Consider the following 13,010-nt stretch of genomic DNA (forward strand, 5'->3'; position numbering starts at 1 on the left):
TTCCCATTAGATAATGGACAAGACAGGATGGGATAGGATTCAAAGAATATCAATGAATACCGCAAGTGATTGATATTAATTGTTTCATTTTTCTCCAACTACGGAGAAACTTATTTATCTATGCATTGCATTGAGAAGCATAATATAAATGAAGCTGTAAAGAAAACAGTGAAGCGATGCATGTAAAATAAGAAAGCCGGTAGTGGTGACTCAATTGGCTGTGAAACTTGCTAGCAAATATGTTGTGTTTCATTGATTTCATTTGCTGTGGGAACATAGAATGAAAGTTACCTAATTAGCTTGTATGTGAAAGCTAGCTGGTTTGGTAAAAGGTGTTTAAAATTTAATTGGTCTGCAATTTGAAGTAACATTAATGATAATATTATTCCCCCATAAATTCCCCAAATTTTCACCAAAGATGTAGCATCTATTTTTCAATTTTACATATGTCACGGATTTAGTATTACTTTCAAAACATCCTTCACATTTATACACACCAACGTCCATTCAAGATGACCTTGAAATGAGTAATCTGGTGAAAACCAAATTCATCTCCTTTATTTATAAATAGAAAAAAGCATCAAACTTAAAAATAAAAAAATAAAAAAAAATGTTGTGTGTACACCAATAATCACATTCGTGTCATGTCGTGTAGGGGGCTAAGAACATTTTTTTTCCCCCTCAAAATCCAAACTCCCAAAAAACTATTACAAATATGTAGATCCATCCATCAATCCTTTCATTAGATACATGTCCTACTTTTTGACTTTGTACATGTAAACCTTTTGCTTATTTATTTATTTATTTTTACCATATCTATATAATTTAAACTCTCTCTTAAGCTAAGTGTGTGTGAATATATATATATATTACATATATCCTAGCCGTCCTAGAAGCATATAAGTGATTGCGTGAGAATTACGGCACCTTTCATTTTCCAGCAGGGTTTGCATATATCCATCAGCAATATATTTGTGTCAATTCTCTGTAGTCAGTGAATATGGACGTTGGCCATTATATGCCGCCCACGTTTTTCTATACATTTCCAACTTTACAAAAATTACGCACAAACCTCATTTTTTCCTTTTCATTCCCTTTACACACACATACACACACATATATGTATATATATATAAATATACTATCTTTTTCTTTTGAGCAAATACTTTTACTTCTTGAATATTCCCTTAGCAAATTCATCTTCTTTTGCGTTTTTTTCTGATCATATGGAGAATTACCATATGCTTCTTTCTTCTTCAACTCCACCATCGGTAGTCTCTCCTGCTTCTTCAGCTATATTGAACATGGAAAACAATGGTCGTATGTTTACTCATTTTCTTGGGAATAATAATACTACAGATCAGATGGGAGTGAGAGAATCTAAATTTGATCTTCATCATCAGCATCATCATCATATGATTCAAGAAGATCATGTGGATGCTAATAACAAGTTGGAAAGTGGAAGCTCTGGTCGTCCTTCGAGCAAGACGAAATCGTCATCGGGAAAGAAAGAATTAAGTGATAAGATGATGATGAAGAAGCACAAATATGCATTTCAAACAAGGAGTCAGGTTGATATACTTGATGATGGGTATCGATGGAGAAAATATGGGCAGAAAACTGTGAAGAACAGCAATTTCCCTAGGTTAGTATTTATGTGTGTGCATATACATATATATATATACATATTATCTTCTTAATCTTCGTAATCATTAGTTTTATATGGTGGGTTTTTGATTTTGGTACTTATTATGGAATCTGGACATAGTGGAATATCTTTTCACGTAGACCCACCATCATTATTTTCTGTGTTTTTTGCTTAACTCAGTGGAAATAAACCGTATAGTTCACTGAAAAGAACACACTGCTAAATATATGTTTACTTGGTTGAAAATCCTCATTGAGTAACAACATTCAATTGCACTTTTCCATTATGAATTAGGATACCATTCATAGGATTAATCTAATTCATTCTAGCCTTTTAGGTATATGTAAGAATCCTTTATCATAATTTTTGTTGCATTGTTAATTGTGTTAGAGTCATCTTTCATGGACAAGTTTAAGCATTCTAAGATAACCTTTTAGCCTCTTTCCTATGCAACTTATACACAATCTTAGCACTACATAATCCTCACTGTATAAAGTAATCAAGAATTTGAAGAGAGATTTGTCAAATAGGCGTCGGAGAGATTGGTATATCTTTGATGATTATTCAAACACACAATCAAGATAGATTCACATAGTTCTTCTATATACTTTGAAGAGGGGTTTCATTGCTGACAAGGGTAAAAACAAAGGTACACATATATAATGTTTGTCACAAACCTATCCTCTCTAATTTCTCCTTTCTCTATCTGTTCTATATTTTACATAATAAAAGCAAGGATATGTGCAGCCATTCGAGAATGAAAAAAACCCTTAAAAAATAAAAATAAAGATTATCTTTTACTTTGATGCTTTGAAAATTGGTTCTTTATGGTCATGAGTAAATAAGTTATGATTTTGATTCAATTCATTTATTTTTTTCTGCAGAAGTTATTACAGGTGTACTCATCGAGGATGCAATGTCAAGAAGCAAATCCAGCGACTTTCAAAAGATGAAGAGGTTGTAGTGACAACATATGAAGGAATTCATACACATCCGATTGAGAAGTCTGCTGAGAATTTCGATGAAATATTGAAGCAAATGCAAACATATGCTACTTTCTGAAGTAATATATTAATTCAGTATCACAAAACTTGGAGGATGATAATCACTTTGCTTTATAGATGGAAATGGATGAAACTACATACAATATTTATATTGTATACTTTGAAGAAATGATAATATAGAAATTTTGTCATTTTGGCCTTTACAGTTATATATCATAGAGCTCCAGAATATTTTCTGATCTGGAGAAGGTTGAAAATTTTCATTTTGCAGAACTATTTTTGTCACTTTAACTTCTACTTTTCAGACTCCTTTTTTTCATTTTTCATTTTTTTTTTGTTTTTTTTTTTTTTTCTCTTGGCACATGATTTATTTCTTGGACTATTGGAAAAAGTCTTGGGAATAGGCAGAAGGAGGTATGGAAGGAGGATCATGACCACCCTCTAATGTCATGATTATCTTTGAGCAAATGTAAAATTTCTCACTCCAACGATAACGTCAATTTGCACTTAGTAAATAGAGTTTTGTGAAATTGGAATAAATGTTTTATCTCCAAGGAATTAATTTGGTCTACAATTTTCTAGTGAATGATTATGCATATAAGAAACAAAACCTGGCAACAAATGTACTTTTCATTTTTGTACAATAGTTTACTATTCGAAAATTGATCAGCTCACAAGTCATAAAAAGTTCCAAAGTCACTTTCAATTTCTATATATAAACATTAATTAGATTTAAACTATTTTTCAATTTCTTCTCTAAATTTATGATTTTGAAATTTCAGAATGGTCTTATAAATCATAGGAGCAATTTTTGGTCTGTATTAATTCATATTCTGTATTTAATAAGTTTTTATTTATACTACTTGCTATGCCTTCATAATTTAAGCATTTAGAAATTAACCATGAGTAAGGGCTCAAAGCTAACGAATGGGCCTTGCAGACTTGCAGTTCTATTGTTGGATTATTACTTATCAAAAAAACCACCAAGCACAAGCAGACCAGTAAATAATTTGTAATATCTAATAATTAAGCTATACAACATATTCTTAGGCTTAGTCCAATGATAAAACCACGATCTAGGTTCAAACTTTAAACTTTTAGCTTGATGAAATTTTCCCCTCCACAAACTAAACCACTTACTGTTTCTTAGCCAGATTAATTTTGAAATAAAAAATATTTAATTATTTGTGAAGGTTAATGATCACATCCTTATCTTGCTAATTATAATGAATGATTAAAACAGCTCACCATTCTGAAGAAAAGATCAAACATAAAAAGTAAATAACAGCTAATAAATATACTCAGCTAGCCATTATGATTGAATATATGTAACGGAAAAAAGATTATACACAAAATTAAGAAGATTAACAAAGATCATGTAATTAAAGTCTCTACATAAGAAAAAGATGATCGAAAAAAAAGATACTCATGTTGGTATCAAAATCACCTTATCCTGACTTTCATCACCATATCCATATCCAAATCGACCACCAAAAATTCTAATAATGCAAATTGCAAGTACAAAGAAAATAAAAGCAACCCAATTACTCTTCAAAACCATGTTCCTTGACTTCCTTCCCCAGTTTCCATCTCCACCATTTTTGCTATCATTTTCCTCTTTCACACGACCTTCCACCACTCCTTCACCATGTTTTTTTCTCTCAGATTTCGTACCAGACAGAGACAGAGAAGATGAAATTGATGATCTTGAAGAAGAAGAACAGCCCTGTAAACGAAAAGGGTTTGCATCAGATTCAATTCCATCACCATCTGAATCATTGAAAGACATTGATCTCACTTCACTTTCTTGAACAAAACCATTCCAATCACAGAGTACTCTAAAATCTTCTTCTTCTTCTTCTTGTTCTGGTTCAAAACCCATTTCAACATTTTCATTATCAAAACCCTGAAAGAGTCTCCTACCCTTTAACTTACCACTTTTAATGGCTTCCCTTCTCTCTCTGATAATCTCTTGCACTGCCAAATCATTGGTCCTCACCTTCCATGCCCCTTCTAATGGAGAAATTGCACTACTCTGAAGAGAAGACATTAGGTTTCTTGGTGAAGTGTCTAGGAGTTGCAGATTTCTGACCATGGAGTTTGAATGATTTGCTGATGAAGAATATGAATATCTGCGCTTTGTTTTTGGGTTAGACTGTTTGAAAGAGTCCCAATCTTGTTGCAAATTCATGAATTGCTGGTGCAGTTTTTCCACATTTTGGTTTTCTTTTGCTAATTGTGAGCTTTCCATGGTGGGGTCGACCTTTTTTTTCACCTTTCTTTATTTCTCATTCTATAATAAAAAGAAAAAAAATTGTTGGGATTTTTGAATGAAGGATAAGAGTTTGATGGGTTATTGCTTTCGAGTTTGAAAGGTAGTCAAAATTTGCCTTTACAGTGGGACAAAAAAAAAAAAAAAGGAAAAATAAACTTCCCCACGTTCTTATAATAATCAAATACCCCCTTTTTTTTTTCTTTTTTTCTTTTTTTTTTTTTCAAATTTTGATCTTGGAGTTGTTGGGATTTAAGTAGAGGAATCTGTGTCTATGATTTTGGTAATGGGAAAAAATCTAGACCATTAATCAGATTTTTTTTAAGGAAAATATCATAAATTCATAATAATTAATCACCTTGTTAATTATAAACCACGCCAATGTTACTTTTTCTCTTTATGTTCCTAGAATTGGTACCTTACCCGTTATTTTCTTTCGCTTTTTTATTGCTTTTTAGTTACTGGTTTAGGAGGGGACAAAAAAAAAAAAAAAAAAAAAAAAAAAAAACCCCTTTTTTGGTTTTATAATTGTCCTTCCTCCTTTTCGTTCTGAACCATATGAAGGTGTGGAAAAGTTTTCTTTTTCACCATTTTAGAGCTGAATTCGAGCCTTTAACTTAATTAGCCATTGTTCCTGAACATATATATAATTTCACCAAAAAAGTTGAAGATAAATATTTTCCAGCAAAAAAAACTGACTTGGTACCCAATAAAAGAGAAAAACAAAATGAAATTTTACCAACTAACATTAACAAGTAAATTTAAATGAGTTACAATAATTTACAATCTGGCTGGACATTCTTAAAAATATAATTAACCATAATCGTCACAGGATCAACAAAATCAAAAATTTCCTGTAATTAATAATTATCTTTACCAATTTATTATTCCAATATATATGTGTGGGACATTTTTTTATACTCTCTTTTAACTAAGTTTAGAATCGGTCTATGGAACTAGAGTCATAATATTTTTTTTCCTCCTTCCATCTTTAACTTTATCAGCAGACAAACTAATTTCTTCTCCCCCACCACTCATAAGCCATAACCACAAAAAAATGGGTCAAGACCATAATGTGTCTCTTTGCGGTGTGAGAATTTGAATTATATCAGTCTTTAACAATCAAACCCTGGTTTTTCCACATGGTCCAAAATAACCAGATTAATAAAATTACCCTTTAAGGCAATACAATGGCTCATTATGTTAACAATACAGGGTACTAGGGAGGTTGCAATTCAACATCTTGACAAAAACCCATTTGTTTAGTATATTCTCAGATCACAAAATTGGAATTATATGCAACAATGGGGATGTTTTCATTGGCACATTCCTGTACTTTTAGGACGGCTAGATTTGTTTTCTTCCCAAGACTGTCATTATCACTGCTTCGTCATCCCTGATGATTTTGAAGTAGACTGCCTCTCTCGAATAATTGAATAATTGATAAACACGTGAAAGCAGAAATAAAAATCCAAATTTGTGTACCCATTATCAATCATATGTCAAATGTTGTAATTGTATATCGCATTGGCAAATAAAATCATGCTCAATTACTGTGAGAGTTTGAATAGAAAGCAAAAAAACAAAAAAAAAAAAATGTCAAATATTCTCCACCTTCAGTACAAAATATGGTCAAATACATGGAAAGGGGTCAGTTTCTCCTGGAATACTAATAAAATTTTCTACTTTTCTAAATGGCAGTTTGGATGCTCAGCTTCCAGCAGAGTTTGAAATGTCCTCTATTAAGCCCTTTCCGTCCATTGCATCGAAGAAGAAGAAATTCTTCAAGGGATCTCCTTTGCCTGATATACCTTTGATGACCTCCTGGGAAGTTCAAAGCAACCATGTTAATATATAATGTCATTTGCGCATTTCATGTGCTTATGGTTGATGAAATTATATGGTACCTGCCCAAGGATTCCACCAAGAATGGCACAAACTGGAGGGAATTCTCTTGTACTCGACACCAATCTTTCTAGGAGTGCATCAGGAATATGAGACTCATTGAGTGACTACAATGTCAATAGAGAAGTAACATTAAGAATACGATCACCAGTATCATAAACCAAATTCAAGAGAAAAACGAAGGAAATATATATATATATATATATGTGCATGTATGTGTGTGTGTATATATATATATAAGAAGAACAACAAAAAGAAAAGATGCTGTACGTGTTCATCACAGAGCTCCTTTTTCAACTTCAGAACGCTAGGAAGATCTGCAATTGAAACTTCCCCAGGATTGCGTCCCTCAGCCTCCTCAAATCTTTCTATTACTGCAAAAAAAGGAGGCTAACCCAGATGAGTCTTCTATGTAAACAGGCAACCAAATACTTCTTAAGGGACTGTATTATGGGTAAAAGGTTTTGTACACGAAAAATTAAGACAGTGCAGTCTCCATCCTAAGAGTCAAGTGCAAGGCGCAGCATAACTACAGGATGGCAGGAGGAGTAGAAAAGTATACAACCTAGATAGATGCAACTTGAAGGACACAAATAAGGTGCTGTCACCAGTTACTTTACCACCCAATGCATTTCCTACTTGGCTATTTCATTAGCTGAAATCTCTTCCTTTATACTACATGTAAACATATATAATTCTTCCTAAAATCAATATGGTAATGACTACGAATCAACCCACCTCTCAAAGCAAAGTACAGCTTTGACACTTTCCTGGGAAGTATTTTCCAAGGTACTGAAATTGCTTCCTGAAGGAAAAAGAGCAATCCAAATAAATAACAAATATTTGTTATGCAAACCCACAAACATAAAGTAACATTAAAAGGTCTTTTTTTTATTACAAGCAAGAGATCCCATTCATACATCTTACCCTGATAGTAAATAGCAATGACACCATATCTTTAAGGAAAAACTGACACTATTTCATGGGGAAAAATAAAATTAAAAAACAGATTATTGCACAGTAGATATTCTATCTAATTTTTCTTGTTGACACAATTAGAGAGGGGGGGTGGGGAGGGAGAGGAATTGAACAAGAAATATCAATTTTAAAGTGAAACATTTTCAAAATATCTATTACATAAATTCAAATGTCATCCATAAGAACACCTTGTAGGTAGGGCCTGTTTTGTACAAATAACTTCTGTATCATATAGTCTTTTGAACAGAAGAACTCAAGGGCATCTTTATGCAAAATTAAGTTAGAAGCATGGTTATGGTACAATTACTTTACATATTTCACAAGCAATATTAAATTTGTAAAATGAGGAGAGTGTGTGGTCTCATAATGGGTTTCCTCTTGTGGGTCGTTAGTCAATACTCTTGGAATGGGGTTGATTTTCTTTGAATGGTGTTGGTTGGGCACTAAAATGGGAAAGTGGGATAAGAAATTCAGTCCCCACAGTATACTATCCTCCCTGGCTTTCCATTAAAACAGAAGAGAAGCTCAATTCAAAGAACCCCACTAATTTGATGCAAGAAATCATAAGAACCACTGTTTTAAAAGTCCTAAGGCGCATTTGAGGTGTTTTGCCCAAGTGAGGCAAGGCATAAGCCTCGAGGCGGTTATGCCTCAATTTTGATTAAAAAAATATAAAATATAAAATTACTAATGAAATCCCATAATATTCATAATAAAAAAAGTTAATTATGAAGAATATAGGAAGTCACATCCACAGCAGATCCATTCTTCCCTTCATCTCTTCATTTTTTTTTTTTTTTTCATCCTCTCTTTTATTTTAAGTTTGCTTGAAACCTAAAAGTCACATGTGGGTCAACTTGACAACATCCAATACCCACCCAAAATTTATTTAAAACACGTGAAAAACTGAGGCTTACGCCTCAATAGCCTCAAGGCTTAAGCCTGTAGGCATACCGCCTCATATCTTGAAGGTGAAAGCCTCACTTGGAAGGGTCGAGGCTATAGCCTCAACTCAGGAAACCAGCGCCCCGCCTTGAGACCAGCCTCAAGGCATACACCTCTGGTGATTTTAAAAACATTGATAAGAACAGATAAACCTTTCCATGTCTGGACTTATCATCAATACCAACCCCCAACCTTATCCGAGAAAAGAAACGATAGAAATAAACTAGCAATATTCTTCAAGAATGAATTAATAGCTAAGTTACATTCCAAAATACAAATTTTATACTGAACACAAAATAAAGAGTCCTACCTCAAAACTGGAATATTGTAGTTGGCATTCAATAGTTTCCTCAAGTTTTTTCTGTCAAAAAGAGATTGAAGAAACAATAAAATATGAGTACAGGTTCTATTGTCAAAATCATTTTAGTAAAAATGAACGACTCAAAGCTTGTCCAAAATATTTAGTGATGAAGGAACATAGCACATGAAGCTAAGATATTAAGAGATCATGAAAAACAATGAAAAGTTACATAAGCTGATCACCTTTGAATAAGTATGAAGTTGAAGGTCAACAAAAATTTCACCACAAGAGTCTCTACAATCAACAGAGTAAAATGCTATACGCTTAGATAATTTTCTGCACTTTTCATTAATCAGTTTCTGCATTGGAAGCATCAAAGTAAACAAACATGGATAGAGAAAAATGTGGAAGTGGAAATACCGCACACAGAAAACGTAGGGTAATAGAAGTACCTTAGTAGTGAAGGAACAGCAGGATACCACAACAACATCAAACTTACTATAAAATTCTCCACCGAAGCTTGATAAGTCACCTGAGAAGAGCAATCTGGGATTCAGTTTATTTAATCTATAATTAGAAAACAAGAGTTATAAAATCAGTGTAATAATATTCGTTTGAAAACTCAGAAAAAAAGACTTAATCTATGATTAGAAAATGAGAGTTACAAAATGGGATCAGTGTAATGACATTCATTTGAAAACTCAAGAAATTTGACAAGGCACTACGGTATACCTTTTTCCACAGAAACTCGAACCATCGGATTAAAATCTTTCAGAGAATCACAACAAAGCTCAGCTAGAGTTTTCCCAGCATACACATTTTCATCAAGAGGTATCAAAAAGTTAGCTGAAAGCGCTTCTTCTGTCACTACTCGATCATCCACCAAAGTCAAGCTTCCAATACCCGCCAGCACAATATTCTTGCAAAACTACTCGACCAAGTAATGTAGCAAAATTGAAAAATAATTTAAAGAGTAAATATTGAACAGTAACAAAAACCCACAAAATAAAAAATTAACAAGGCTATATAATAATTTTTTTAAAAAAATTGTATTTTTATTCAAACTTCAATTTTTACCTCTGCTATAGTCCCTTTCATTCCACATACTAGTATATGTGCTTTGCTCAATCTAAAACAAGAAAAATAAAAGAACCATATGTAATTAAACAGCGACACAAAGAACCCAAATGGAAAAAGTGTAAAATTTTTACCAATATTTGTAAGTGTGTTATGTACCTTCTTTGAGCATCAGCACCCCAAACCCTAATTTGGCGATCGTAAAGTGCAGTCTCCTGCTCGGTCAACTCCTCGCCGTCCATTCCCAACTTCAACCTGTTTTCCACAAATTCACGATTTTCAGCTCCTAATTACAGCAAACCCCAATGGGTATTTGCCTGTGTAAGGAAAACCCTAAAACATAATTAAGCAAAAATGGAAGTAAAACAGAAAAATTTAAAACCCTAATGCTGAGAAAACACAAAACTTACACTGTACCAGGTACGAAAACACTGAGAAGCTGAAGGTGCAGTAATTCAAAATTTGTAAAAAAGTGTGGGGGCACTGAGGAATATTAAATAAATTCGGGGGTTACGATGCAATATTCTTTTATTATTATTCTTTTTTTGCTTTGGGAATTTTGGTACTGAAACTTGACTTTGGATTTTGGGCTCCCTTTATTTTATTTTCCATTCAACTGGGCCAGAAGGTTGGAAATTTGCAAAAAGAAACCCAAAAGAAAGTGCCTTTGAATTTTAATTTTAACCTTTTTCTTGTATTTAAATGTATTGAGATTACCTTTCTTGGGGATTTATAATATGATGGTAAATTTGAATCCATATTTGATATTTTCATGGTGGAATTTGGGGATTAATAAGTAATCTCTTTTACTCATACATTACCTCAACATTTTCATTTAAAATTTTAGAGTTTGAATTGTAAAATTTGGTTTAATTCTTACTGTGTGCCACCACTTTTTAACAAAGTGAAAAGTATTATTCAAGAAAACAAGTTGTTTAATTACTTAAGAATCATGAAGTTTGAGGATTATTTGTGTTTTGGGAATTAAACAAGATGCCAACCTTAAAAGAGAAAGAAAATAATAAAAGGGGGGAAAAATAGATTAAGCAGTAACATGCCTAGAGAAAACTGGAATCAGTAGTAACTCATTCCTTGAAAGAATATTATGCTTTATTTTTGCTTCATCCACAATGCACAGCAATGCTTTCAAACCTGTTCATTCAAGCAACTTTTACAAAATCACAATCACTAGGTAAAAAAAAAAAAAATATATATATATATATATATACAGATAAAACACATAAATTACACTAGGAGAATTCCATCATTTAGTAATACTGTATATAACTTTCAACTTTTGGCTTTGTTTGGATGGTGGATGAAAAAGTGAAAAAATATTTGAGTTTGGGATTTAAAATTTTACCTGCATGTTGCTGAATTTCTTGGTTTTGGTATTTTCTCATGGTCAGCACCATATTGAAATATAGAAATTTGATGTTCAATTCCCTATCACAAACTCATGATAAAGTTGAAGACCTTGTATCTCATGCAATCATGTATCTACCTTCATATATAATAGGCTTTAGCTTTAATTTTGAATGTATAGAAAAAAAAATTTTTTTTTCCCCTTTTGTTATCATTTTTGTTGTAGTATTTTAACTATATATATTAAACAAATAGTATAGATGAACCGATTATAGTTTGTCTATTTGATTCTTTTTAAAAACCAAATCATTGAATGAAGGACTTTGGTGAAATTCTAAGGGTCATATAATATTATTGCTACATGGAATGTAGACAATACCCATGATGCACATTGCACAGTAACATTTAATGGAATACAGTAGAATCCAAACAAGAAGTGAAATAAAAACAAAGAGCTTAAATGAATATTTAATGTCATTTATTCAAACAGAAAATTATTAAAAACAACAATAATGCACCAACAACCCAATTTTGTTCACAAAAAAAAAAAAAAAGAAGGAAAAAAGAATTTATCTAGACTCATTTAATAATGTATTACAACACACCAAAATGTTCATTAAAAACATTTACTAAATAACATTGTTAATATATTATTAATTAGTTAACATACTTATATAATTGAAATATAGATAAATAAAATTTTAAATAAGCAAACGGGTCAAACAAACAAACCAATTATTTTTACGTTTTTAAAATTATTGTTGTTCATGTAATACATTATGGTAAAACTTAAATTCTTTAAAAAAATATTTATTTGAATATTTAAAGGCATTAAATAGTAATGAGTAATTGAAATAACAGAAATGATAAGGTAAATAATCCAAAAAAAAAAAAAAAAAACAAACATTTACAACTATTAAATTATAAAAAATATACATATGTAACTACTGTAAATGTTAATCTTTACTCTAATCAAATCCGATTAAAGTAATTACAGAGAAATTGGCAAGTAAATATTAAAATAAATAAATAAATAAATAAATAATAAATGGAGGAGTGGTGGGGTCGAGGGGGTGGCAGGATTGGATAAAGGTTGATGGTGCCGACAACAGCAATTGATGTGTTGCATACTTTGGATCGTAGCGGAAAAAACCCTTTCCACTTGGACAAACGGACGTGGGGGGACAAACGAGAGGTAAGGAATTCGACACGTGTCAAATAACTAATCCTTAGTTGCGTATACATTTACATATATATATATATAATAAATAAAAGGAAATGTTTCCATACGGCGACAGACAGAGTTATTTGGGTCCCACTGACACTCCCAATTACACCTGTACCCACACTCTCTCGCTCTCTCTCTCTTGGTTGGTTTCCACCTTTAAAGGCACTTGTCCAATCTCCCTCTTCTACATTTACTCTTTTACCCCTACCCATTTGTTTTTATTACTAATTCCACTCCCTTCGCCATTATTTCAATTTCCCAACCCAACACCACGCTCCACGCGCTCT

General features: G+C 32.2%; 3 protein-coding genes across 4 annotated transcripts; 1 reads left to right on the forward strand and 2 right to left on the reverse strand.

Moving 5' to 3' along the window:
- Positions 1 to 1,075: 1,075 nt before the first annotated feature.
- LOC107418018 (probable WRKY transcription factor 75) lies at positions 1,076 to 2,909 on the forward strand. The gene is made up of 2 exons (XM_016026686.4): positions 1,076 to 1,645; positions 2,533 to 2,909. The coding sequence occupies exons 1-2, from the start codon at positions 1,227 to 1,229 to the stop codon at positions 2,708 to 2,710; spliced, it is 597 nt and encodes a 198-aa protein (XP_015882172.3). The 5' UTR covers positions 1,076 to 1,226; the 3' UTR covers positions 2,711 to 2,909.
- A 1,054-nt stretch (positions 2,910 to 3,963) lies between these two features.
- LOC125422489 (uncharacterized) lies at positions 3,964 to 5,016 on the reverse strand. The gene has a single exon (XM_048474382.2). The coding sequence runs from the start codon at positions 4,901 to 4,903 to the stop codon at positions 4,079 to 4,081; it is 825 nt and encodes a 274-aa protein (XP_048330339.2). The 5' UTR covers positions 4,904 to 5,016; the 3' UTR covers positions 3,964 to 4,078.
- Positions 5,017 to 6,388: 1,372 nt separating this feature from the next.
- LOC107418017 (SUMO-activating enzyme subunit 1B-1) lies at positions 6,389 to 10,661 on the reverse strand. 2 transcript variants are annotated; one of them, XM_060814846.1, is made up of 11 exons: positions 10,541 to 10,661; positions 10,290 to 10,385; positions 10,131 to 10,182; positions 9,786 to 9,981; positions 9,506 to 9,599; positions 9,296 to 9,347; positions 9,063 to 9,113; positions 7,568 to 7,634; positions 7,100 to 7,203; positions 6,832 to 6,936; positions 6,389 to 6,748 (listed from the first exon to the last, which is right to left on the reverse strand). In XM_060814846.1, exons 2-11 carry the CDS (start codon positions 10,370 to 10,372, stop codon positions 6,635 to 6,637), a joined length of 918 nt encoding a protein of 305 aa, XP_060670829.1. In that variant the 5' UTR covers positions 10,373 to 10,385; positions 10,541 to 10,661; the 3' UTR covers positions 6,389 to 6,634. The 2 variants fall into 2 exon arrangements, with proteins under 2 accessions (XP_060670829.1, XP_015882170.3); XM_016026684.4 differs by having other exon boundaries at positions 9,296 to 9,412; positions 9,506 to 9,585; positions 10,541 to 10,650.
- Between the last annotated feature and the right edge of the window lie 2,349 nt (positions 10,662 to 13,010).

This window comes from Ziziphus jujuba, chromosome 2, assembly GCF_031755915.1.
Source record: "Ziziphus jujuba cultivar Dongzao chromosome 2, ASM3175591v1".
In the NCBI taxonomy this organism is placed as follows: Eukaryota; Viridiplantae; Streptophyta; class Magnoliopsida; order Rosales; family Rhamnaceae; genus Ziziphus; species Ziziphus jujuba.

Bases quoted from the DNA above. Each gene is read 5' to 3' on its own strand.
- LOC107418018 (XM_016026686.4), top strand. From the start codon at position 1,227: ATGGAGAATTACCATATGCTTCTTTCTTCTTCAACTCCACCATCGGTA. The intron at 1,646-2,532 runs GTTAGTATTTAT...TTTTTTCTGCAG, and splicing joins AAGAACAGCAATTTCCCTAG to AAGTTATTACAGGTGTACTC.
- LOC125422489 (XM_048474382.2), bottom strand. From the start codon at position 4,903: ATGGAAAGCTCACAATTAGCAAAAGAAAACCAAAATGTGGAAAAACTG.
- LOC107418017 (XM_016026684.4), bottom strand. From the start codon at position 10,372: ATGGACGGCGAGGAGTTGACCGAGCAGGAGACTGCACTTTACGATCGC. The intron at 9,114-9,295 runs GTGATCAGCTTA...TCTTTTTGACAG, and splicing joins AACTTCATACTTATTCAAAG to AAAAAACTTGAGGAAACTAT. The intron at 6,937-7,099 runs GTACAGCATCTT...TTGACATTGTAG, and splicing joins AGGAGCTCTGTGATGAACAC to TCACTCAATGAGTCTCATAT.